Source organism: Conger conger, chromosome 4 (assembly GCF_963514075.1).
Source record: "Conger conger chromosome 4, fConCon1.1, whole genome shotgun sequence".
NCBI classification, from domain to species: domain Eukaryota; kingdom Metazoa; phylum Chordata; class Actinopteri; order Anguilliformes; family Congridae; genus Conger; species Conger conger.
Window position 1 is genome coordinate 75,016,543 of NC_083763.1, and position 27,417 is coordinate 75,043,959.

General features: G+C 47.7%; 2 protein-coding genes across 2 annotated transcripts in view; one reads left to right on the forward strand and one right to left on the reverse strand.

The window, feature by feature from the left end:
- Positions 1 to 555: 555 nt before the first annotated feature.
- Positions 556 to 21,837, reverse strand: LOC133126727 (cyclic nucleotide-gated cation channel beta-3-like). The gene is made up of 18 exons (XM_061239064.1): positions 21,690 to 21,837; positions 20,714 to 20,757; positions 17,594 to 17,649; positions 15,367 to 15,527; positions 13,205 to 13,576; positions 12,601 to 12,809; positions 11,525 to 11,575; positions 11,214 to 11,300; positions 9,621 to 9,685; positions 8,784 to 8,906; positions 6,333 to 6,474; positions 4,587 to 4,746; positions 4,092 to 4,189; positions 3,620 to 3,703; positions 3,187 to 3,305; positions 2,589 to 2,741; positions 976 to 1,126; positions 556 to 576 (listed from the first exon to the last, which is right to left on the reverse strand). The coding sequence occupies exons 1-18, from the start codon at positions 21,835 to 21,837 to the stop codon at positions 556 to 558; spliced, it is 2,244 nt and encodes a 747-aa protein (XP_061095048.1).
- Positions 21,838 to 23,217: 1,380 nt separating this feature from the next.
- Positions 23,218 to 27,417, forward strand: part of cnbd1 (cyclic nucleotide binding domain containing 1) — a 41,353-nt gene continuing 37,153 nt past the window's right edge. Inside the window, exons 1-3 of the mRNA XM_061239065.1 lie at positions 23,218 to 23,355; positions 23,751 to 23,823; positions 24,027 to 24,143. Of these exons, the coding sequence (XP_061095049.1) occupies positions 23,316 to 23,355; positions 23,751 to 23,823; positions 24,027 to 24,143 (230 nt within the window). The 5' untranslated portion in view covers positions 23,218 to 23,315. The remainder of the gene's footprint in view (positions 23,356 to 23,750; positions 23,824 to 24,026; positions 24,144 to 27,417) is intronic.

Sequence of the window (27,417 nt, forward strand, 5' to 3'; positions counted from 1 at the left end):
ACCCTCACTTTCACAACAAACTGCAAAAGCCAAAAAATAAGTCAATCTCAAAAGGTGTTCTAGTCTTATATCGAGACTATATATTTAACCTTTTGCAAAATAACATTGCTAATGAGGTAAAACAGTTTGACTAATTTCCAGATTTACCAATGGGATAAGAACATTTCACTTTTAACTCGTAAAACAAGCTAATATTTTCTATTTGCCGTTAGTCTTATTACAAGAGTGAAATACTTGTTACAGTCATTTGTAATACTAATACTTAGCTAGCCAGTTAAAAAAAAAAAAGTATCTTTTTCAGGCGGTAAGCACTCATCTCTTGAAATGTAGTTTATATAATTATAAGTACAATGTAATACTGTGTGTGTGTACACAGTAGTTACACCATATCTACCACTATTAAAAAGTAATTACATAGGTATGAGGCCACTTAATGTTAAGTGATACCAAAGAAAATCAGATTATTACCCCATTATAACTATAAAGTAAAGTGCAAGCACGTTTATGTTGTTTTTTTTCTCTCCTGATGTCTCCCGGGAAAGGAGAGAGGCACGGTCAAGTCTCAGCTGATGATGTCTGAAAGAGAACAAGAACGATTGGGTCACGTGACCGGTCAATAAGCCACAATAAGATCCGCACAGCCGTTGGGACCTTGAGCAAGGCCCTTAACCCTGCACTGCTCCAGGGGAGGATTGTCTCCTGCTTAGTCTAATCAACTGTACGTCGCTCTGGATAAGAGTGTCTGCCAAATGCCATTAATGTAATGTAATTAATGATTAATTAATTATAGGGACTCTAGCCTTGTGGCTAATGTACAAATTATGTACATTAGCCACATACATGGCTGGCACCCAAAAAGGTTTGGAGAACGTCCCCTGCTTAGTCTAATCAACTGTGAGTCAGTTTGGGATTAAAGCGTCGGACTACATAACAGGCGACTGTATGTGTTTATTTATTGAACTGGGGTGGCGGGACCTTGAGTTTCTCCATGAAGCCCGTGGTGTTGAAGCGGCCGAAGGCCTTGAGGATCTTGGGGGTGGGGGGCCGAGGGGTGAACAGGGCCAGCCCCTTCTTCTTGTCCGCCTCGGCAGCGGCTGCGGCCGGCCCCTTCGCCTTCATCAGCTTCCTGAGGAGGAAGAGGAGCGGGGGGACAGGACAGAGGACGACGGTGCTGAAGAGGTCATGCCTCCACGACTCTGTCCGCAGAGCCGGGTCCGGTTATGCGATCGTTTTGGATGCAAATACTTTCCTGTGCCCGGCTGAACTCGGCCTGTCGCAAGTGAGCGGACCGGAAGGACCGGGAGGCTGGGATTTGAGAGCATTTCATAGCTGACACCAGACAAGCTCAGCGACGCGTGGAAAATTATTTGAATCCAAAACTAATAGCTTTTCCGGTATACCGCTAAATGCTACTCCAGTGCATTTCATCATAGACGGCAGCAACGAACTAAGCGTTAAATCGTTCTGCAACCACAAAATTAAAAGGCTCCGTATCATCAGCAAATGATCGACATGCAGCTTTTTCGTTGCTTTTTTAAAATATCGTAGATATGGGGAGCGCACGGTCAGATTTGTGTACCAAGCACAAGAACAAAGATGACGTTATCTATCCTCGGCTAGCCAGTTTCATGGGATCTACCAAAAATATTTGCGCCCACGGGGTTTTTCAGTTCTTCATCGGTTGTAATCTAAATGTTCCATTTAATAGGGAGTAGTATACCGGAATGATCACTCCCGAAACATCCGCTTTACCTATCTATTTAAGTATTTTTTACGTTTACCACACTGAGAGTGGATGGAGCTTCCAAAGTGACCTCTCTTTATTCATTGGTTCCGAGATAAAATGCAGATATCTGGATATATTTTAAGTAGCTATTTTAACATATTTTTGGAATGGAAGGCAGGGGTGTTGTTAGACTAATAGTTCTACTGGGGCACAGGCCCCCAGCACGGACACCCAAAGAAAAACGTTTCTCGCCCCTTAGTTGCCTAATTGCTGTCTGACATAGTGGTGACTATTTGGGACTAATCAAAGCTATAACGTATAATCCCAATCAAGCCACACATCGTCTTGAACTGTAATTACATACATAGTCGTTTTTCATAACCATTTTACTGGGGCACAAATATTGCATGGTCAGGCGATGCCCATTGAGGATAGATTTTACGGTTTTTGAGATTTGCCTTCAACGTATCACCTTCCCATGGTCAGAGCACTGCAGGGTGGTCTTCCCAAGGTTTAAATCTAAGACTCTGCGGTGAAATGTCTGCCTTTCCTGCTCACCGTATCGATCACACTTTAGCTCCTTTCTCATTGCTACTGTAGGTTACACTGCTACGTCCTAAATGGGAATCAAACCCGTGACGTACTGGCGACAACGTATGCACCTTAGTTGAATAAAATTGTATTTTTGTATCGCGCTTTTCACAGAAGACTGTGCTGAAGCCCCTTCGCTGAGTACAGGAGGGAAGAAAAAGGGGAAATATCAGCCTAGAGTCCTCAGCCGCCCAATAGCACGACCGCTTAACGACTCCCTTACGGGGAGAAAAAACCTGAAACCCGAGGAAGAATGAACGGGCCCCCTCACCGTCCCTTCCGGGCCAGAACCTTCTGGGCCTCGGGGTAGTGGACCAGGATGTCGTTGAGGTCCTTCTTGTCCAGGACGAAGAGGTTGGCGAAACCGTGGGCCGCCACGTTGGCTGTTCTCCGGTTGCCTCCGTCCTTAGAGGACTGTAGCAGGCTGGAAGCGAGGCACAATGAACATTCACAGATGGGTCGTGACCACAGAAGATGAACAAATATGTATTTTGTTTGGGGCCGGCATTGGCTCAGGCGGTAAGAGCGGTCGTCTGGCAGTCGAAGGGTTGCCGGTTCGAACCCCACCCTGGGGGCGTCACCTAACTCCCAATTGCTCTTGATGAGCCGGTTGGTGCCTTGCATGGCGGCCAATCACTGCTGGTGTGTGAGTGTGTGAACGAGTGAATGAGAAGCATTATTTGTACAGCGCTTTGGATAAAGGAGCTATATAAATGCCAGCCATTTACCACTTACCATTCACATTTACCCATCCATTGCATGGATAATATACTATATTTTAGGTTGGTTGACAAACCAGATTGTACAGTCTGGGTCACAGAGGCAGCGCTAATCATGCTAGTCAAATTCTGAAATCCCACTTTTCTTACCTGATTTCACCAAACACACATCCAGCCTTCAGTGTCACAAATACAATCTTATTGTCCGGGCCGCCAATCACCTGCACCTCTCCAGCTTTAATAATGTACATCTCTTTCCCAATGTCTCCCTGGAGACAGGATACAGAAAACGGAAAGTGAGAAACTTCAGCAGCAATAAACAGGAGGCAGGAACTGGAGAAAATTTACAAACAGGACAACAGGAACTGACCGATCTCACAGGAAACAGGAAACAGGAAGTGAGACAATTCACAAAAATTAAACAGGAAACAGGAAGTGAGAAATGTCACAATCATCACACAGGAAACAGGAAGTTAGAAACTTCACAAACATTAAACAAGAAAACTGTGTCCAAATTGGAATCAGACATTGTCTAACCATTAATAATCAGCCCACATATGACATATGACATATTCACACTCACCTTCTTGCACACAAAGTCTCCAGGTAGATAAACAATGGACTTCAGTCTCAGCAACATGTCTACAAGCATCTGGTTATCACATCCCTGAAATAACATACAGTGTGCAGCTGGTTATCACATCCCTGAAATAACATATGAATATATAATCAATACTACATTACAGTACAGATTATAGAATAATCTGCATAGTGTTTGTCAACTCCAGTCCCCGGGACCCACTTGCCAGAAGGTTTCTGTTGTAACCAGGAACTCAACACTCCTGACTTAATGACTGAATGAAAAACCTTCTGCCAAGTCTGGAGTTGAGAGACACTGGCAGTATGCCACGTCTGTTCATGCAAAAATAAATTCAGGAATTTCAAATATGTATTATACTCAGATGTGGTGTGTGCTCAACAGGCAAGGTCGGTTGAGGAGAGGGCATGCAGTAGATGGGGTATTAGGGTTACTTTGGGGGGGGGGGGGGTCTCACCTTGAAGAGGTCGATCTTCTGGAAGGTGGCGAGGTTGATGTCCACGGCGATGGCGGTTCTCATGACGAGGGGCATCTGCTCCAGAAGCACAGACTCATCTGCCCCGGGGGTAGATGTTTGTTGTATAAATGTAAATGTGAATGCAGTACAGTGGGATATCGAAATGTTATTGTAGAATTATCATAGAAGAATAAGCTTTCATACTGATGGTCAATGGTGAATAATAATAATAATAATAATAATAATAATAATAATAGCAATAATAATCAGAATATTCAGCAGCAGATATGTGTTGACGTCTTTTCAGCAAACTAATATCAGGAGTCTAAAAAGCAGACACGCTCTCGAGCATTTGGGAAGGCAGCGTAAAATCTATTCGGCCACCTTCCTGCGATGCGATAGTTTTAGCCCGTGTTGACGGCACAGGCTAAGAGCTGAGGTGTCCACAACCTCCGCCACCAGTCACACAGCGACTCCGTGTGACGGCCGTCTTACCCAGCATGCCTTGGGAGGCCCAGGTGTAGTTGTACCAGGTGCGCACCCTGCCCTGCACCAGTTTGGGGATGCGGTTGGTGTTCATGTAGGCCACCGTGCCGTCCATGGAGCTCCGGAAGTAGGTCTCCCCGGCGGTGGCCGCTCCGATGACGTCTCTCATCTGCAGGAGAGACGGGGAGCGAGACGGGGAGCGAGACGGACACCAGTCAGCCTGGGGGCTCATTCCTATCCTTTTCTTTTCCTCCTGACCCGGAAATCGATGGGAGTTCCGCCATCTTTAATGACATTCCATCATTCCATCCATCCATCCATTATCTTAACCCGCTTATCCTGAACGGGGTCGCAGGGGGACTGGAGCCTATCCCAGCATAGATTGGGCAAAAGGCAGGAATACACCCTGGACAGGTCGCCAGTCCATCGCAGGGCACACACACCATTCACTCACACACTCATACACTCATACCTATGGGCAATTTAGACTCTTCAATCAGCCTAAACTGCATGTCTTTGGACTGTGGGAGGAAACCGGAGTACCCGGAGGAAACCCACGCAGACACGGGGAGAACATGCAGACTCCGCACAGGGGGCGACATGGCTCAGGCAGTAAGAGCAGTCGTCTGGCAGTCGGAGGGTTGCCGGTTCGATCCCCCGCCTGGGTGTGTTGAAGTGTCCCTGAGCAAGACACCTAACCCCCAAATGTTCCTGACGAGCTGGTTGGCGCCTTGCATGACAGCCAATCGCTGTCGGTGTATGAGTGTATGAATGGGTGAATGAGAAGCATCAATTGTACAGCGCTTTGGATAAAGGCGCTATATAAATGCCAACCATTTACCATTTACACAGAGAGGCCCCGGCCCGACCGGGATTCAAACCCAGAACCTCCTTGCTGTGAGGTGGCAGTGCTTAATGACATTCCAACCCGTTAAATGCCTTCATTTCCAGGAGCTGGAAGTAGAAGTTAAGAACTCACAATCGTTGAGCTCCTCCACCGTTGAGCACAGAAACGCCGGTCTTTTGTGGAAGTATTTTGGAAAGGAAAGCCTTGACATATGAACGATCGGCCTGTGGATCCACCTCTCCTATTCTGCCACGTCTGCAACTGAGGTGGCTTCCAACTGACGTTTCAACGGGCAGGGACATTCCCAGGACACTCAACAAGCAGGGACATTCCCAGGACACTCAATGAGCAGGACTTTTGCCTAAGTCACGTTGTCTCATTCTCTTTTTTACTCTAGCCTCTCCCAAAGGGTAGAGCAAGAAAGAGAAGAGGAGAAAAATAAGCGATTGGAACGAGCCCTAGGCGTGCTGTCTAATAGGCGGCCTGCAGAAGCTCACCTGTGCTCACCTGTACTAGCATATCCCTTACTGCTCTGAACAGCTTCGATTTGATTTATTTGTAATTGTTTTAAAGTTGTATTGAGCAGTGTGCAGTAAGTTAATATTGAGGCCCAAAGGAACGGGTCTAAATCACTCTTATCTTGCACATTTCACCAGGTTGCATCTATATTGAACTGTGGTCTGTTTTAGTTAGACATGGGTCTGCATCTAATTCACAGGCACAATATTAGAAATTGGCAAAAATAATAGAAAAGGAGGGGGGGGGGGGGTAGCCTTAATGCTTAACTACAGAAATACAATAAAATAGTTTGAGGGGGTAACAGTAATCAAACTAACGTCCTCTATGTCTACACAAGGGGGAGGGGGGGGGGCAGCGCTGGGATTTCGAGCGCAGCGTCTAGCTCGTACCTGTCCGATCAGGCTGGAGAACACAAAGACCCCGGTGAAATAGTTCAGCAGCTGAAAGAGGATCTCAAAGACGGTGTGGGGCTCCGGCAAGCCGCCGATGGTGATCAGGGTTCGAACGGCAAAGTAGTAACACCGCAAGTACCTGTGGGAAAGACCCCGGGGGGCGTGATCTGGCCTCGCCATCCAGCCGAAGCACACCTACACCCTGCCCACTCGCGCAAGGAGCCGGAACTACATCCGGTTAGTCACTCGCAAAACACAGGAGGCTTCCACTACACTATATATGTACCAGGGAACATTACATTACATCAATGGCATTTGGCAGACGCTCTTATCCAGAGCGACGTACAGTTGATTAGACTAAGCAGGAGGCAATCCTCCCCTGGAGCAATGCAGGGCTAAGGGCCTTGCTCAAGGGCCCAACGGCTGTGCGGATCTTATTGTGGCTACACCGGGGATCGAACCACCGACATTGCGGGTCCCAGTCACGCACCATAACCACTACACTACAGGCCACCGTTTAACAAGGGGAGCAATGCGGCCTGGCGACCTTCTTTTCCTGCCTACACTTCATGGTTCGAGTTTACCTCTTGTACTCTTCTGGATGATGAGCATTAATGTGGTCTTATCAAACCTATGGCTTAAGTGCTTTTGGATGAAGCAGAAATTTAGTTATTGTATGCCGTGCAGCCCGTAGCTGACAGACTGTAAAATCAGATCATTTGAATCCTTTGGCCAAGATACAATCCATATAAAAAGAAAAAAGAAAAATAAAAAGATACAAAAAAAAAAAAAAAATTGAAAATGTGGAAAAGTGTAAAAAGAACATAATGAAATCATGTAAGACAGAGAAGACCAAAATATGTGTCGTTTTTTTGCATAGTGACACATATTTGACACCTGGGCCCAGTGCCTTAGAGGTTCCTATCTGCCTCGCGAAATGTGTCTCATAAGATCTGTCTCATGAGTTAGGCAAAAAAGGAAAAGTTTAAAATAAAGAAAGAGCAAAGAGATTTGTAATGAACAAAAAAAATAAATGGACATTAGGGTACCTGGCCAAGAAAAGTAGACAAAAAGAGGGCCCCAAAAAAGTAGTTTGTCATCTGAAAGATTTGGCCGAACATGGTGCTGGGCAGTGGCAACTCTGCGGCCATCAGCAGGGTTTTCTCAGCATAGAGGAAACTGCTCAGGTAGCTAAAGAAGAACAAAACACTCAGTATCAGTAACAAAAAATAAAAAACCAGAAAAAACATACCGTTTTCACTGCATGGTATTGAAACAGGTGGGAAAAAAACGGCCATGTTGTTTGAGTTGTTTTTGATTCGTAAGCTGTCCGCAGACCACCAACGCCACGCTCCCCAGACACGGGACACTAATCCTACCCTGCTGCATGTCGCCATGGAGGAAAAGGGTTCTCTGTGGATATTGCCATTAAAATAGAAAACACATAGGGAATGCTGTATGGGTACTTTTACCAAGCTTACTAACAATGATAAAATAAACAATAACAATAAGGGTCTTCACATACAGTCTAGAACAGGGTGTCAGAAAGGACGGCAGTGTCTGCGTGCTTTAGTGTGTTTTCATGTTTGTTGGCATTTGGCAGACGCTCTTATCCAGAGCGACGTACAGTTGATTAGACTAAGCAGGAGACAATCCTCCCCTGGAGCAATGCAGGGTTAAGGGCCTTGCTCAAGGGCCCAACGGCTGTGCGGATCTTATTGTGGCTACACCGGGATAAGAACCACCGACCTTGCGGGTCCCAGTCATTTACCTTAACCACTACGCTACAGGCCGCCCCAACTCTTTTTTAAAATTTTATACTAGTATTTCATTTTCCTCGAATTTATCACAAACCTCACGCCAGCTGCCGCTCCAGCCAATGACAGGAGGAGATGGCAGGGGATGTGACGCCTATTATCCTCAGTGCAAATCACACACTGCTGACATGTCACCGTCAGCTTATCCTTAGTTTGTGCGTCCGTAGGTGCCCGGTCTGACCAGCGGAGGCCGCTATGGAGCGATGAGACCATCTCGCCCGCTATCAATCCCCGGGAGGCTGAGCCAATTGTGGCCACACCCGTGCACGCCACCAGCCATGGACAGCAATGGCACGACCCAGGCCGAAACATCCGGCCACAGGGCTGGTGATTTGGCCGAGAGCGAACGTCTTCACAGGCCGAGCCAGGCAGAGGCCCTGTTTCGAGAAACTACCGGGGGAAAAAACCCCCCCCCGCAGACCCTGCGGCCCTCCGGACGCCCCTGGTGTGAGACAGACACGGGAAGAGGGGAGAATGAACGCCTCGCAGACCCTGCGGCCCTTCGGACGCCCCTGGTGTGAGACAGACACGGGAAGAGGGGAGAATGAACGCCTCGCAGACCCTGCGGCCCTCCGGACGCCCCTGGTGTGAGACAGACACGGGAAGAGGGGAGAACGAACGCCCCGCCTACGCGTTGCCCTTGCCGCTGTAGACCCATTTGGTGGAGGCGATGCCCTCGTAATCCGAGGCGATGTAGTAGACGCAGGCGTTGAGGTGCAGGATGAACAGCAGGTAGCCGATGGTCCGGATTACTCTGCGGGGGGGGGGGGGGGGGGGGGGGGGAACGGGCGTGCGTTTAGGCCCGCCTAATCAGTTCACACGTCATTTGGCTGACACTTTTTATCCAGAGCAATTTACAGTTGATCAGACTAAGCTGGAGACAATCCTCCCCTGGAGCAATGCAGGGTTAAGGGCCTTGCTCACGGGCCCAACGGCCGTGCGGCTACACCGGGATTAGAACCACCGACCTTGCCTGTCCCAGTCATGCACCTTAACCTTTTATTTTTATTTTTGAAGAACAGCGACAGCATAATGATTACTGGTTACACGTTTCAGGACATTCCTGAGAATTTTCAGGGAAATATATTGCCAGCTAAAACATGCAAACACACAGTATGGAAGATAAATTTATTTTTAAATGTTTGCGAAAATATAATTTATTAACCGGTGTTATTAATCTGTAGATTAACAGTATTATAGTAATAATCTGTAGACTAGTATCATTATCAATAGTATTTCTAAACTGTGGAAGTTTAGCAGTTCCTAAAGGGCTGAAGTGTTTACATTTTATCTGTGTGTACGCAACACACAGGGTCGTGTACACATTAAAGATCCTTCATTACATTGTGAAGCTGTTTGAGCGCCTCCATCCTGTAAAAGTGCCCGTTTCACAGACACAGATTAAGCCCAGTCCAAGACTAAATTCACTTGTGAATTGAAGAAACAGAACCCAGGTTCTGCTCCCTACCTCCAGATGTAAGCCTTGGTCATCAAGCTTTCCAAACGATCGCTGAACTCAAAGAATGCGTCCATCTGAGAAAGAAATATAAAAAAGGTCAGCTCAGATCGGATTTAAATCTGGATGCAAAACAACTAGCAGAGGTTCACGTTTGAAAACATTTGAGAACAAGTTCTGCGACAGTCTTTGAGGTAGATACTTGCAGCCAAATTCATGGCTGAGACCTTCTTACTGCCAGTGAGCTGAAAGATTCATGTTCACTGAACACGGTACACTCGCTACAGCTCTCTGACCAACTATCAGTGACTTTCACCGAGTCACTCACTGACTCTTCCTGACCGACTCGCTCCCTGACTCAGTGACTGACTGACTCTTCCTGACCGACTCGCTCCCTGACTCAGTCACTCACTGACTCTTCCTGACCGACTCGCTCCCTGACTCAGTGACTGACTGACTCTTCCTGACCGACTCGCTCCCTGACTCAGTCACTCACTGACTCTTCCTGACCGACTCGCTCCCTGACTCACTCACTGACTCTTCCTGACCGACTCGCTCCCTGACTCAGTCACTCACTGACTCTTCCTGACCAACTCGCTCCCTGACTCACTCACTCACTGACTCTTCCTGACCGACTCGCTCCCTGACTCAGTCACTCACTGACTGACCTGACCGACTCGCTCCCTGACTCAGTGACTGACTGACTCTTCCTGACCGACTCGCTCCCTGACTCAGTCACTCACTGACTCTTCCTGACCGACTCGCTCCCTGACTCAGTCACTCACTGACTCTTCCTGACCGACTCGCTCCCTGACTCACTCACTGACTCTTCCTGACCGACTCGCTCCCTGACTCACTCACTCACTGACTCTTCCTGACCAACTCGCTCCCTGACTCACTCACTCACTGACTCTTCCTGACCGACTCGCTCCCTGACTCACTCACTCACTGACTCTTCCTGACCGACTCGCTCCCTGACTCAGTCACTCACTGACTCTTCCTGACCGACTCGCTCCCTGACTCAGTCACTCACTGACTCTTCCTGACCGACTCGCTCCCTGACTCACTCACTGACTCTTCCTGACCGACTCGTTCCCTGACTCACTCACTCACTGACTCTTCCTGACCGACTCGCTCCCTGACTCAGTGACTGACTGACTCTTCCTGACCGACTCGCTCCCTGACTCAGTCACTCACTGACACTTCCTGACCGATTCGCTCTCTGACTCAGTCACTCACTGACTCTTCCTGACCGACTCGCTCCCTGACTCAGTGACTGACCGACTCGCTCCCTGACTCAGTCACTCACTGACTCTTCCTGACCGACTCGCTCCCTGACTCAGTCACTCACTGACTCTTCCTGACCGACTCGCTCCCTGACTCACTCACTGACTCTTCCTGACCGACTCGCTCCCTGACTCACTCACTGACTCTTCCTGACCGACTTGCTCCCTGACTCAGTCACTCACTGACTCTTCCTGACCGACTCGCTCCCTGACTCAGTGACTGACGGGCTCGCTCCCTGACTCAGTGACTGACGGGCTCGCTCCCTGACTCAGTGACTGACGGGCTCGCTCCCTGATTCAGTGACTGACTGACTCTGACCTTCAGCAGGCGGTTGGCTCTGAAGATGGAGTTGAATCCAAGCTTGAGGCACAGTAGATCAATGGGAATCACACTGATTAGATCAATCTAAAGGGGGAAGAAATAAAAAGATTCATTAGACTGTACATACTGTACACCCCCACCCTCAGGTGAAATAATTTATCTTTTGGTTTTTCTCAGTTCTGTTGTATTTAAACTGGGATTGTTCAAGAAACAAGGGATATTTAATCATAGGATTTCATATCTGAAATCAGAGAATCATACAATCATATCCGAACATAAACAAGCACACAAACATACACACTACACACCTTAAATCCTGGGCTTTCTCTGTAATTCTTTTTTGTTAAAATCCTGTCACTCTGAAACAGAAAAAAAAAGGTTCATTTATTGCTTTCTATTCATTAATTTTTATACACAAACACACACACACACACACACACACACACACAGACACACACACACAATAAATATCTGTGTAAATTAAGGTGCTTTTAATTTAGCCAACAACGACAACTAATTCCTTCCATACCACCTTTTAAAACTACTCAACAATACCAATATTGTTTTCTCAGAAAATGTCCCTGTTTTCCTCTAAAACTGTGGACTTAAACAGTTAAATTCCAGACATTTTGACAAGAGCCCTAGACCCTGCAAGACACTGTAGAATGTTAAACCTGCTGCAACAGAATAGACTTCACTCAGGTAGAGTATACTTCATTCCTATTGGACGAATACTGCATCTGTGCAGTGAACAGTTAGGTTAAGTTGAGTTAACAGTGGGCATTTTACAGTACGCACCTTAAAACACACAGGACATTCAACACTGCCCCCATGTGGTTGGATGAAGAATTACACAGCCGCTCTCTACAATTCCATTTTAGTAGGGCCCATTATAATCCTCCTATTATATTCTCTTAAAAACCAGCTAACACATGGGATTAAATCATAAAAATGTCCTGTACCAACTTTGCATACAACTGTGTTGTGCAGTGTTATTTTCACTGTTTAAGATGTAAGAAAATATACAACACATTTTCTTTTTCTTCCCAGAAGACTTTGTGAATGATTCTGGTGGCACTTTGCCATACAGGCGCCAAACTTTCACTTACTGTTCCTTATGCACTAAAATGAGATGCATCTCACAGACTTATTTGGGGATAAAAGGCCAGTCATTTGGGAGACAATAAGAACTACGTGTCAAATTTTTTCGATGACAATTTTTTTTTTGTGTAAAATCAAATGCAAAATCGGTCATAAAATCTCAATATGATAGGAGGGTTAACAGGCTAGCCCCGGCCTTTGCTGCCAGCCTCACAGCGTGAACACGGGAGCGGGGCAGCGGCCCCCCCGGTGACGGAAGGCCCCTCGGACGCCCCGCACTCACGATCACGTCGCCCCCCTTGACGAACTGGAGGCGGGGCCTGAAGATGACGACGTCGAGGACGTAGATGGAGTCGCACAGGAGGTCGAGGCCGACCCAGTAGGGGATGCTCCACTCCGTGTGGTAGGGGAAGGATAAGCGGGCCGGGACCAGCCAGGCGTTGTAGTTGAAGGCCAGGGTGACCACGCTCAGCCACGAAATGTACCTCCGGTCTGCGGAGAGAGAGAGAGAGAGAGAGGGAGGGAGGGGGAGAGAGAGGGAGGGAGAGAGAGAGAGGGGGACAGGGAGAGAGAGGGAGAGAGAGGGGGACAGGGAGGGAGAGAGAAGGAGGGAGAGAGAAGCAGAGGGAGAGAGAGAGGGGGACAGGGAGAGAGAGGGAGAGAGAGGGGGAGAGAGAAATCAAGATGAAAAAAGGTGCTTTTTTAAGAGATGTCAAACACTGAATGGGGTGGAATTGACTCCAAACATAGTAGGAGGGTTCACCCTGGTGAGAAGCATTTTAGCTGAACTGGATTATGTGGGAAAAGGGGACGCTGAGAGAAAGAGAGAGAGAGAGAGAGAGAGAGAGAGAGAGAGAGAGAAGCACAGTGGGCAGGTGCGGTCTCACCTGTGAAAGGATCAAAGCTCTTCCCCACCACCTTGTCCATGGCGTCCTCCAGGGGCTTCAGCGCGGAGTCCAGGCAGGAGATGGCGGCTGTCAGGAGGAGCGAGCCAGCCCCCTTCAGCTCCTCTTTCTTCTCCTCCTCTTTCTTCTCCTCTTTTTTCTCGTCCTTCTTCTCTGCTTTCTTGTCCTCCTCTGCTTTTTTCTTCTTCTCCTCTTCCTCCTTTTTCTTCTTCTCTTCTGCCTCCTTTTTCTTCTTCTCTTCTGCCTCCTTTTTCTTCTTCTCCTCTGCCTCCTTTTTATTCTTCTCCTCTTCCTCCTTTCTGATCCTATCCTCCTCCTGCTTTTTTATGAAGTCACACTTTCTCAGAACTGGAGCTGGATTTCAAAAGAAAATTCTAAAATAAAATTGTGACCCAGGCAAACTGTAGCCTAATGCATGTGTTTATGTGTGCGTGTCAGTAAAAAAATGTGTTTGTGTGTGTGTGTGTGTGTGTGTGTGCATACAGTATGTGTTGATGTGTGTGTGTGTGACTGTGCCCTTTTGTGTGTCTGTGTAAGTGTACAGTATGTTTGTGTGTGTAAGTGTGTGTGTGTGCATACAGTATGTGTGTGAGTCTGTCCTTGTGTGTGTGTGCATATGTGTCTGTATGTACATACAGTATGTGTGTGCGTGTGTGTATGTGTGTGTATTCTGTATCAGACCTGGGTGAAATGTAATTGTTTGGATTCAGGTGCTTTCATCACTTTACTGGGCTTGTCTGGTGTATTGGAACCTAACACACTCTCAAGAAGAGCAAACTCCTTTCTGTGAGCTCATTTGCACCAGGCAAGATCAATCGAGCAGAGAAAAGTATTAGAATCCCAAATAAATGCGTACAGTATCGCATATACACTTAGTGAGAACTTTACTTGGTATTTATTAGACTTATTTTTCTGAGTTATTAAGTCTTCTGCTGCTGTAACCTATCCACTTCAGGGTTTGACGCATTGTGTGCTCAGAGATGCTCTTCTGCATACCACTGTTGTAATGTGTGGTTATTTGCGTTACTGTCACTTTCCTGTCAGTTTTGACCAGTCTGGCCCTTCTCCTCTGACCACTCTCATTAACAATGCATTTTTGCCCACAGAAATGTTGCTCACTGGATGTTTTTAGTTTTTTTCGCGCCATTCTGCGTGAACAGAGACTGTTGCGCATGAAAATCCCAGGAATACAGCAGTTATATAACAGAAATACGCAAAACCAGCCCATCTGGCATCAACAATCATGCCATGGTCACATTTTTTCCCCCCATTCTGATGGTTGGTGTGAACATTAACTGAACATTAACTGAACATTAACTGAACATTAACTGAACATTAGCTGAAGCTCCTGACCCGTGCCTGAATGACAGTAGGTGCTCCTAATACAGTGCTCAGTGTGTGTTACCCTGGGCAGGACTTACTGACAGGGGGGCAGGGCTCAGTGAGTGTGTGTTACCCTGGGCAGGACTCAGTGAGTGTGTGTTACTCTGGGCAGGGCTCAGTGAGGGTATGAGTGTGTGTTACTCTGGGCAGGACTCAGTGAGTGTGTGTTACTCTGGGCAGGACTCAGTGAGTGTGTGTTACCCTGGGCAGGGCTCAGTGAGTGTGTGTTACCCTGGGCTGGACTTACTGAGGGTATGAGTGTGTGTTACCCTGGGCAGGACTCAGTGAGGGTATGAGTGTGTGTTACCCTGGGCAGGACTCAGTGAGTGTGTGTTACCCTGGGCTGGACTCAGTGAGGGTATGAGTGTGTGTTACCCTGGGCAGGACTCAGTGAGGGTATGAGTGTGTGTTACCCTGGGCAGGACTCAGTGAGTGTGTGTTACTCTGGGCAGGACTCAGTGAGGGTATGAGTGTGTGTTACCCTGGGCAGGACTCAGTGAGGGTATGAGTGTGTGTTACCCTGGGCAGGACTCAGTGAGTGTGTGTTACTCTGGGCAGGACTCAGTGAGGGTATGAGTGTGTGTTACTCTGGGCTGGACTCAGTGAGTGTGTGTTACTCTGGGCTGGACTCAGTGAGTGTGTGTTACCCTGGGCAGGACTCAGTGAGTGTGTGTTACCCTGGGCAGGACTCAGTGAGTGTGTGTTACCCTGGGCAGGGCTCAGTGAGGGTATGAGTGTGTGTTACCCTGGGCTGGACTCACTGACAGGGGGGCTGGGCTCGGGGGAGGAGGCCGTGGGGTCGATGACCTTCTCCTTGTAGAGGGCAGTCCTCTCCCGCATCCGCTTGATGACGTCACGCATCTGCTCGTCGGCGTATCTGTTCACCACGACGGGGCGCGGGGGCGCGGGCGGGGCCTCGGGCCTGCGGGGGGCAGAACAGCCGCTGACCTCCGTGTCCCAGACGTTTAACCAGTACGAGCCAAGAACAAAAGCTGATCCCGGTTCAGCTCCCGCCTGAGCCAGGGGCGGCTAGTCTCAGCAAGTGTCTGATCCAATCACGGTGTACGAGTACAGACATGTGATCAGACTGTTCTCATCGGAACACTCTAATGCTGATGTGAGAGTCACTGCCGGTAACTGAAAGCAACAGAAGACTTTTGTAGTAAGATACGGTTTGCTTGTCAAGTTTAATTTTCTAACCTAATCTGGAAATGAGGATTTTAAGACTAGTCTTAAACATGAGACTAACATACCCGTTAAGAATGTTTTCTTTTCTGTTTGTGACATTTATTAGTTGTAATATACTGTCTGTATGTATTCAGCATTTACACTTTGATCGATGGTTAGCAGTCATCTTCCATTTTCTGCAACAGTGATGGTACATTTCGTCTTAAATTTCCCAGTTTTGCACTTTCTTGGTTAGTATATTGTGGCATTGCGACTTCAGCCTTGGTTATTTTCCCGTTTTAGAGACCAAGGCTGAATGTACCAGAGTAACATTCCTTCTAGAGTTTTCTATTCTCTTCTCTGTCCTGAAAAATAAACACATGTAGAGAGGGACATGTTGGTCCCTCTCAGTGCAGTACTAGCTCCAGTGCAATACTCAATACTCTCCCAGTGGAGACGCAGCTAATAACCGTGGCCTTAAAGTATATTTCTTTATGTATGTATGTGGCGTTGATTTAGCAGTAAGGCGATCCACCCAGCAGATCCTCTTAAGTCACGAATGCTGTAAATCTGGTAATCTTCTCTGGGCTGCACTGCAGCGATCACCCAGAGTGCCCCTCCTCAGCCCTGCAGCCCACGTCGGTTTAAACAGCCACACATCACACACAGGTACAGTACTGAGGTCTTAGGCACCCTAGACCTTATTATATACATGTTTATTTTTGTGTGTGTGTTAGTATAAAAGAGATTTCCAAATATTCATTTTCCAAAAGATTTAATTTTACAGAGACTTTTTTGTATTTAATTTTAAAAAGTAACATATTACTGAAAGCAATTGACTACTTTTTACATAAAAACTTGATCGAGGCTGTCTGGGATCAGAAGCAAGGAGCCAACCAAAGTCTGCAGAAGAACTGCGGCAAGTTCTCCAACATGCTTGGAACAACCTCCCTGCTGATTGTCTTATAGAACTGCTGGACAACGTTGGCTATCTCAGAGAAGTGAGGCAGTTTTAACTCTGAAGGGTGGTCACAAAAAAAATTTGATTTGATTAAGTTTTTAACTATTCTGCAAAATTACTAAAATGTAGTGTGAAATGTATAGTACGTTTATTTAGGACCTTTGGCATTTGGCAGATGCTCTTAACCAGAGTGACGTACAGTTGATTAGACTAAGCAGGAGACAATCCTCCCCTGGAGCGATGCAGGGTTAAGGGCCTTGGGCAAGGGCCCGACGGCTGTGCGGATCTTATTGCGGCTTATTGTGGCCTATTAGAACCCGCGACCTTGCACAGTGCTGTTTGTGGGGCTGACAGAACATTCATGGGCATGCACCCCGCCAGATTGCCGCAATTATGACTTAAACCTTTAAGGCTTTTAAAAGTGTGTCAGCCATTTCATACTTCAGCTGCACCTATTTAAGATTAACCGTATTCAAGACGAACCTTTTTTATTCTTTACGTCCCTCAATTAGTTCTCATCTTACTGCTTTCACTGAAGCGCCTGTGTCCATCTAAAGGACAAAGGGAATGTCTCCTTTTATCTTAGAGGGTAAAAGTGAGGGGTAAAAAAAAAAAGCCCCCCCCAAAAAAGTTTCCTGTTTTCTTCCACCAGGGGGGGCTACCAGGGATTTTGGGTCCCATTTAAAGATCCCACACTGGGCCCCACCATCCGAAGCCAAGACTACAGCACAGTTGTTTGAGGGCCCCTAAAAGACGACAACACTCTCGGGATAACCAACACGAACCGAACAGATCCGGACGGAGCGACGCCAGGATGGCCCAAACTCTCAGCGGGGTACGGGGCAGGATCGAACCCTTACCCCTCAGCAGCGCCCGGAGGTCCGGGGGCGGGGTCGGCTGGCTTCTCCTCGGGCTTCTTGGTTTCGGGGGCCGGGGCCGCAGGAGCAGGCGCTGCACAAACACACCAGCAGGGGGCGGCGTTGCCATTTAGGCGTTCATTTACAGCTGGGGTGTCCAGCCTTGTGTAGGCAATGTGCGGGTAAGGGGTAAACGGACGCCATTTATATAAAACACTTTTATCCAAAGCCCGTTACAGCCTCTTGTGCCTGATTGACCGATTCCCCCATTCACACACACACACACACACACACACACACACACACACACACACACACACACGCACTCACACACCAACGGTTCCCGCTGAATTGCACTTCCGTAATACTGCTAAACGCTATGCTAACGCATTTCGTCATAGACGGCAGGAGAAACAACTTCAGAAAGCCACATTAAATGGTAAATGTTTGGCATTTATATAGCGCCTTCATCCAAAGCGCTGTGCAATTGATGATTCTCATTCGCACACACACGAATGGCGATTGGCTACCGTGCAAGGCACCAAACATCTCATCAGGAGCATTTTGGGGTTAGGTATCTTGCTCAGGGACACTTCGACGCAACATTTCCAACCCTGGCAACCCTCGACAGGCCAGTTTCGTGGGATGTACCAAAACATTTGCGCTACTATGAAAGAGAAAGCATTATGGGACGATCTCGGTGATTTAAAAATGCAAAACGTGACTATTTACGAACTTAAATTCCCATGTACTCAGTACATAGCTATGTATTTAAACCATACTTTGAACCCAGACTTGAACGCTATGTAGTTTGCTTTAGCCGCTCTATTTAGCCTAATAGAGAGCAGTATACCGGAACCATTCCATGCAAGGTAAAAGCTTTTTGCTCAGGGACACTTTAATACGGATGGGGGAACGGACCGGCAACCTTCCGACTGCCAGACTACCGCTTTTAATGTCACCACACTGGGTGCCGGCCGTTGTTTTAGCCCAGCACTATAACACTTGATTGTACTATTGAGGGTCTCGATTGAACACGATGATTAGTCAATTAGTCGAATCAGCTGTCTTAGCGCTGGGCGATAAATAAAAACCTGAATCCACACCGGCCGTCTTCGAATAAGACTGGACCCTACGGAGTTACACAAAGCTCTCCACGCGAGGCGACGGCAACGACCAACATAAATGGCTAGAGCGATAAAGCAGGCCCCTTTCTTAAAAGATACCTTTGATTTTTTGGAAAATATCGTATTCACCCCTATGTCTTTTTAATAACTGATTTTCAGATGTCATTTTAACCCCCCCCCCCCCCCCCAAACCAAAGCCAACCGCCTCGTCTCTTCTTTCTCTCTAAGCATCAATGGCACGAAGCCCGGAAGTGGTGGTGGCATCTGTCACCCGGGCGGAAATCAAAATCAATACCCGCACAAAAAAAAGAGAAAGAGGCAAAATATGCTGAACCTGCGGTTGTGTTCATGAAAATGACAGGTCGACGACGTCTATATTTCGGTTAACAGATATAAGTAAGCTACCAACTGCGAGCAACCCAGTTCATTAGTCACCGTGTTTAAAACCTGACTGAATTACCGACCGTCTGGCGCATGGGCGAATTACTTACCGCCTGGCTTGGCGTCTCCCTCTTTCTTGATTTCATCTTTCTTTTCTGAAGGTTTTTCTCCTGCCTGTATATAAAAAAATAAGTTAATTTTGACCTGCTTAATTCATAACTGAGAGCCGTAATCAGCAAGGCATGAATATGTGTTTGTTTATTGCAGATTTTATTATACATTTTCTGCAAAGACAAATAGCAGGCTTTTCAATATGATGATCAGGTTGGTTTTAAATTCCTCAGTATAGCTATTCTTTCTCGAAACGAGCGAGGTATCGCAGTCACTAACACACATGCACGCTCTTGGCATGCCCACAGCGCACATACAACGGTGATGTAGGCATATGAGTTCATCGTAAATGTCAAAACGATGCTATTTACTCACCACAGGCAATTAGATAACTGACTTTATCACTTGCTCGCATGCACGTCTGCACCTAGGCCTACTGCACACACACACACACACGTTACCCTCCTTTCTTGATCGAATCCCGATGAGTGAGAACTAAACCGATAATCCACTATACGACGGGCAGACCAATAAGACAGATGCTCCCGACACCACGGATCACCTTTAAAAGGACGCCAATAAAAACAGGCTCTCTTTCACGTGCCAGTGAGTTCGCCACTGACTCAGTCCATCTCTCTGATACGTGCCTGACAAAATTCCAAGATGACGCCGCGAACCGTCCGCGTTCAGATATATCACGGAAAGCGCCGCGTTCGCGGTTCAGCAGACGCGTAAGTAACGACATGGTTCGGCAAAGTTACGGTCTCGCTGACTCTCCGTGTCTGGAGATGTGGGGAATTAGTTCTGTGAGAGAGAAAAAGAGAGGTGTTCTCTCGTAGCCACTGGGGCAACGCAGTTCATGGACGCTTCCTGATTAGACCGATTGATTTTATACTAAACACTGGCTTTCCCCCCCCACGCCCCATCTGTCAACTGCCATGTAAAATAGTCTTCACAGAGAGCAGGGTTGCAGGGGGTTTAATAATGTCTGCCTGGCTTTTGCACTGTTCGCCGTCATGGACGTGCACACTGAAGACCAAAGCAAGTTTCTCATGGCAGAAATGCAGTGCCGTGTGTTTATATATATATATATTTTTTTATAGATTTATATATTTTAAGGGTTAGGGTTGGGGTTAGAAAAGAGGGATATGTTCCGTTTTATTTATAAAACAATTCTTTGTGAAATCCAAAGGCAAACAAATAAACTTCCCTAAACAAACAACATATGGGCAAATAAATATCTTGACAATAAAGGTGGAGGTGTTGGGGCGGTGGGCTCTTACCTGGGCAGGTGCGGGTGGAGGTGTTGGGGCGGTGGGCTCTTACCTGGGCAGGTGCAGGTGGAGGTGTTGGGGCGGTCGTGTCTTACCTGGGCAGGTGCAGGTGGAGGTGTTGGGGCGGTCGTGTCTTACCTGGGCAGGTGCAGGTGGAGGTGTTGGGGCGGTCGTGTCTTACCTGGGCAGGTGCGGGCGGAGGTGGAGGTGTTGGGGCGGTCGTGTCTTACCTGGGCAGGTGCAGGTGCAGGTGGAGGTGTTGGGGCGGTGGGCTCTTACCTGGGCAGGTGCAGGTGGAGGTGTTGGGGCGGTGGGCTCTTACCTGGGCAGGTGCAGGTGGAGGTGTTGGGGCGGTGGGCTCTTACCTGGGCAGGTGCAGGTGGAGGTGTTGGGGCGGTGGGCTCTTACCTGGGCAGGTGCAGGCGGAGGTGGAGGTGTTGGGGCGGTCGTGTCTTACCTGGGCAGGTGCAGGTGGAGGTGTTGGGGCGGTCGTGTCTTACCTGGGCAGGTGCAGGTGGAGGTGTTGGGGCGGTGGGCTCTTACCTGGGCAGGTGCGGGTGGAGGTGTTGGGGCGGTGGGCTCTTACCTGGGCAGGTGCAGGTGGAGGTGTTGGGGCGGTCGTGTCTTACCTGGGCAGGTGCAGGTGGAGGTGTTGGGGCGGTCGTGTCTTACCTGGGCAGGTGCAGGTGGAGGTGTTGGGGCGGTCGTGTCTTACCTGGGCAGGTGCGGGCGGAGGTGGAGGTGTTGGGGCGGTCGTGTCTTACCTGGGCAGGTGCAGGTGCAGGTGGAGGTGTTGGGGCGGTGGGCTCTTACCTGGGCAGGTGCAGGTGGAGGTGTTGGGGCGGTGGGCTCTTACCTGGGCAGGTGCAGGTGGAGGTGTTGGGGCGGTGGGCTCTTACCTGGGCAGGTGCAGGTGGAGGTGTTGGGGCGGTGGGCTCTTACCTGGGCAGGTGCAGGCGGAGGTGGAGGTGTTGGGGCGGTCGTGTCTTACCTGGGCAGGTGCAGGTGGAGGTGTTGGGGCGGTCGTGTCTTACCTGGGCAGGTGCAGGTGGAGGTGTTGGGGCGGTCGTGTCTTACCTGGGCAGGTGCAGGTGGAGGTGTTGGGGCGGTCGTGTCTTACCTGGGCAGGTGCAGGTGGAGGTGTTGGGGCGGTCGTGTCTTACCTGGGCAGGTGCAGGTGGAGGTGTTGGGGCGGTCGTGTCTTACCTGGGCAGGTGCAGGCGGAGGTGTTGGGGCGGTCGTGTCTTACCTGGGCAGGTGCGGGTGGAGGTGGAGGTGGAGGTGTTGGGGCCGAGGTGCCTGGATCCTGGCCGATTTTGGGCGGCCCGAAGGCTGCTTTCAGCTTGCCGAACATGGCTGCTCCGCCGGTCTGAGGGGTAAAGGGCTACTGCAGAGACACACCACCACCACCCCGCCCCCGCCCCGCCCCGCCCCGCCCCCGCCCCGGCCTCCGAGCTTATCCCCCGCCAGGGCCCGTCAGGAGGGGGCCGGCCTCGTAAACTGACAGGCTGATGCTATTAGTGCTTTTAGCGCTCTTAATACCCGCCAGCCCCCCCCCCAACCCCGAGCCTTCCCTGTCCTCTCCTACTGAGCCTTCACAGCTTGTGATGTGCTTCCCCATGTAAACAAATAATGATAATGATAATGATAATAATAATAATAATAATAATAATAATAATAATAATAATAATACATTTTATTTCAAAAGTGTCTTTCAGTACACCCTAGGTCACTTTCATGGACTCGGGATGAGACACATAATTCAGAGACACAGGATTAAATAACTTTTAAAAAATTTTATTATTCATGCGATGGCTGTAAAGTGGTCCCATCATTTGGGGAGTTCCTGCAGGCTGCCGGCTACAGTACAGACCACCAGCCAGTAGCATCTGTCACTCACTAACAATTAAATTATCTCTGTCAGATTCAGGTTCTCTCTTTCACCACTCAATGAATATTAAAATATCTATCAAATGTCAAATTCTCCCTGACATACCTCTCTCTCTCTCTCTCTCTCTCTCTCTCTCTCTCTCTCTGTGTGTTCTACAACTCCGTGTCTCACACAAATATGTTTCTCTCTCAGAAATGTCCCTCGTGTTTTGTTGGCCCGAAATAAGAGTTGTTCTCTCACACTTTCTTCCTCATTCTTCCCCCCTCTCTCTCTCTCTCTCTCTCCCTCTCTCTCTCCCTGTGTCTCTCTCCCTCTCTTTCTCTCCCTGTGTCTCTCTCCCTCTCTTTCTCTCCCTCCTATATAATCAGACCTCTCAGTTAATTAGCCCTCACATTCTGCCCTGAGAGGATTACTACTGCAGTTGATCAGCTGAGCTTAGTTTGTGGACATAAGTGTGGACTCCTAAGTACCCTGTGCATAAGTCATACTTAGCGATGCTCTAAATCTGTGCAGCGTGGTTTGATTGATGAATACTCTTTCTTTCACCAAGCTCACCAACAGCCTTATCACGGCCTTGCAGTTTAAATCCTAATATGTATGTTAATTTTCGTGTTAAAATGTCCAATTCTAATTTCATTACTTTTTTTTTTTTACGTCATTTTAAACATAGTGCGTGCGTGCGCTATGGTAATCATCCAGCGTCACGTAATATAGCTAAGCCTTACTGTACGGCAAATTGCCGAGCAAAGAAACAAAGAACCAACTTCTAAACCGTCGTGTGCGTTAGCCCCGTCTGTTGCCATGGCAAAGGGGAGCCATCCAAAACACGTGCGTCAGTGACGCCTTCGGTTCAGGGAAGGGATCAACAGTATCCAGTTTACGGAGGCGCCGTACGTAGCGAAGTTAACTTTTATTTCTTTTTTTATTTTGTCAGTTGAACAATGTCACTTCAAGCCAATGCTCTCAGTCTGCAGTGTTGCGGTACGTAAACACCTGGAAATATAAAACTACAACCAATCGACTGTGCTATGCTGCTAGGCTAGCTAGGACGTTTGTTTTCACTTGTGGGCACCATGGTACAAGACATACAAATTCGTGACAAGCGGAAAAATACGGCCATTGACAGTTTCTCGTTAAAAAAACAAAACAAAAAAAAAACCCCATGTAAACAGGAAAAGTCAAATCAAGTTGATTACTAGGCATACTATCGTTTTGGGCACGAGCAACACACTAGCAGTGCACTTTAAGAAATCATAGCTTGACGATCCATTACAGCTACCAATGAAGTATAGAACAAAAGACATCGTCACCTCACCTGCTTACATTTACCACGACATCGCAAACATTTTCCTTAATCTGAATGTTTATTGTTTCAGGTGATCAGATTATTACCGTCATAGATTACACCCGTCTGGAAGCCTTATGTGGCATCAGTGGACTCGGAGATGGGTAAAACGATATGTCTTTATTTTTCTTCTTCTTCAGCCTATTATTATTATTATTATTATTATTATTATTATTATTATTATTATTATTGTTGTTGTTGTTGTTGTATAGACTATTTCTAATTCAAATGCATAATTTCTTTGTATAAGACTGATCACGCCTATTTGGACATTACATATGTATTATTAATATTTTCTCTGCGGCAGCGATTCTAAATCCACGGCAGAGGCCCATAAAGATTTCATGAGCTCCTATCAAAAGATATTCCTGCGGCCCCAGAAAGTGACCCCGCGTATCCCGCATCCTTCGAACTGCAAGCCGTAAGTGTCTGCTGGTGAAACTAAGTGGAGACTGGGTCAAAAGTCTAGTTCAACCCGAATCGCTTAAAAGAAATACCCCAGCTGTATAAACTAACGTCATTTGACAATGTGAGCTGTACAGGTCGCTAAACTCTGCCAAAAGAATGATGACCTGCTGAAATAAAATAAATACGTAAGAATAACGGCTTATTCATATTCGTATTGGGGAGTGGTAGGTTCTGGACGCTTGTAGGTTGTGACGGGATTACACCGGTATATTTTATATAGAGAGACAGAATCGCCAATAGAAACATATAAAGGGAAGTTACACCACACAGGGCACCAGGGATTGGGCTAGTTTCGCTCACTGGTCATGCTCATCTGTGTCCTTGGTCACATGCACAACAAATAAAACGGACAGGGTAATCGCGTGCCTCGGCGTATAAACCAATGAAAAACGCACGGGCAGTTGCCAAACGAGGGTGGAAAGTTTTTTTACATCAGAGCATTTCTTTGGAAATAAAAACAAACAAAAAAAAATCTAGATATTTTCTGTCTTTGTCTGTGAATTACGGCGAAAAAAGTAGGTTTTCACGGTTTGACTTTTTCTTGCATATCCCAGTACTTCCTTAAATGTCCAGCAGATGGCGCCGCCAGACTTTTATTTATTTATTTTATTTTTTTACAGTTGAGAGGTTGTAAAGGGTAAAAGTCATCGGATTGATATGTATTGCCATAAACTGAAAGATGTGACAACGGGAATGTAAGCGGAAACTCGTTATCTTGCCTTGTGTGCTGCAGTTTCCGCGTTATTAAACAGCGCGACCGTCTTGTCTGTGAAGATGCCCGGAGACAGGCGCGCCTCTTGACGTGATAATCAATACTTGCACACAATTGCTTGCTTTCAGGTGCAGTTACTGTCATCTTGTTTATGAAATTTAATGCGTGGTGGTCGGGGGCCTGGGCGGCTGTATTCAGAGCGATTACAGCACTGGCAAGAAGTACCATTACCCGTCTACATGTGATATATGGAATTAGCATGAAAACCGGACATGTCTGTGCTCAGTCGCGCGTGATACGGCATGTAAATGATATGATTCCATGTGTGCTTGTGTGTGTGTGTGTGTGTGTGTGTGTGTGGCTGTGTGCATTTGTATGTGTGAGTTTGTTTTCATGTGTATGTGACTGTGTGTGTGTGTGTGTGTGTGTGTGTGTGTGACTGTGTGCATTTGTATGTGTGAGTTTGTTTTCATGTGTATGTGACTGTGTGTGTGTGTGTGTGTGTGTGTGTGTGAGAGAGAGGAAGGGTGTGAAGCAATGCAGCTCTGGTTCCCCCAGGTCTTTATGCTTTCTCAGGTGCATTGTGGGGGGTTGCAGGCGAAGAAGGACCGCCATTACCCCCTCCCACCCCCACCCCCAATCTCACAAATATCTGATGAGAATGCTCTGAACTGAACATTCTAATGCTGATGTCACAATCACTGCTGGTGACTGAAAGCAGTAGAGTTCTAGAACACCGACATAGCATTTTTGTAAACTTTTCTTCCAAATAAACGTACTCGTCAAAGGGTTAATAACGATTAGACTGGCAGGGTGACACAGCCAGCTCTTGCTGTTCAGGTAGTCATGCCTGAGATAGGTGTGTACGGTGCCTCTGTACTCTGTGGGGTTCTGTCAGATTCGGGGTGCTGCCTGCCAGAAACTTGTAATCATAGGAATGGTAACACCTGTGCTCCCAGTGTCCCACGGTCAGCCATTCCGGCTCTTTAGGGCAGTGCCCACCAGGAACTCCGTGGTCATAGGGTTGGAGACAGTAGCACCCAGTGCACCACAGTGTCAGCCATTCTGGAGGTTTCATATCTAATATGGGATTTTTTGCCAACCTCTGCTCTGAATGACTCTATTTGAGCCAAAAGTTTCTGGTACATTTATCGACAAGCTTCTGAATCACACAACTGTTTTTGTCTACCAATATGCAAAGTTTTACTGTGGTCTAACCTGTGAAGAAGTTGCATCCATGTCACGGGAGGATTTATGGCGTGTGCATATGAAGTGGTAACAAAGAAATGGGCTGTAGAGAGAGTGGAAACAGGTGCTGAGGTTGGCAGTGACATTTGACCCCTCCTGCTGATTGGCCCTGGCTGGGAGGGGGGCGGAGCATGACGACAGAGGGGAGTGAGTCACCGCGTGGTTTCCGTAGCGAGGGCCCAGCCTCCAATCAGAGGGCACGTTACGCTGTTGCTGGGAGACCGGGCAGAGGTTGAGAGGAGAGGTGTATAACCTCATTGAATCAATGACACACCCCCTGACACATTGGGCCTCTGCTTTTAATTTAACCAGTTGAAATTGTGTCTGTTTTCAGTAACATGGGGGGGGGGGGGGGGGGTTAACAGAGCCCCAGGGTGGGCTCTCAGGCTGGGCTCTGGGGGAGGGCTGCTGCCCCTCCACCCCGTGTTCCCTCGTGTCAACCCCGCCGCTGAAATATCCGGCCTCGCGTCTCGAGTCACCGGACGCTAACGAAAGCAGCCAGAGCCGGCCGGCGTGCCCCAGGGGCCCAGCGGCGGGGTGGGGACCCCGTCAGGTACGCCGCTCCGGCTGTACAAACAAAAGAGTAATAACAGTTAAAACAACAGCAGCATTCTGTCACAGTAAAGGCCTATTCCAGTGACAGGGCAACGCAGCAACCAACAACTTTTAGATGCTGGTTTAGATGCTGGTTTAGACGCTGGTTTAGACGCTGGTTTAGATGCTGGTTTAGACTCTGGTTTAGATGCTGGTTTAGACTCTGGTTTAGACGCTGGTTTGGACTCTGGTTTAGACTCTGGTCTAGGTGCCGGTTTAGATGCTGGTTTAGACTCTAGTTTAGATGCTGGTTTAGACGCTGGTGTAATAAATACCTGATAAAGTGCTCGGTGAGTGTATATGACCCAGCCCAACTGGGTCGCGAGTGCAAAAACATGCGCTCATAACTCACCTATACACACATGCTGACAACCGAAACGTATTTTAATTATCTCGCTTGATGTTAGATCCTCCTCCCATTTTTTTTTTTAAACATACAGTACTGATACTTTCTTATATGTCCTTTTTAAACGCATACCTTTTTAAATGCATATCCACTTTTAGGTTAAAGGTCTGTTTTTTTGTAGAAATGAGAAATACTCCTTTGGGTGTGAGCATAAGTTTGTAATTAATTTGGACTGTTTCAAAATAAGGGAGCAGTTCCATCGGCCATCAACCTGGCAGTTACCTCCTGGTGACGGACCTAGGTGACGGAACCAGGAGAAAAACAGCATAG

Excerpts from the sequence above, each read along its gene's own strand:
- LOC133126727 (XM_061239064.1), bottom strand. The coding sequence starts at position 21,837 with ATGTTCGGCAAGCTGAAAGCAGCCTTCGGGCCGCCCAAAATCGGCCAG. Across the intron at positions 6,475-8,783 it reads TACAGCGGCAAGGGCAACGC|GTACTTGCGGTGTTACTACT; the intron begins GTAGGCGGGGCG and ends TCTTTCCCACAG. Across the intron at positions 3,704-4,091 it reads AGAAGATCGACCTCTTCAAG|GGATGTGATAACCAGATGCT; the intron begins GTGAGACCCCCC and ends ATGTTATTTCAG.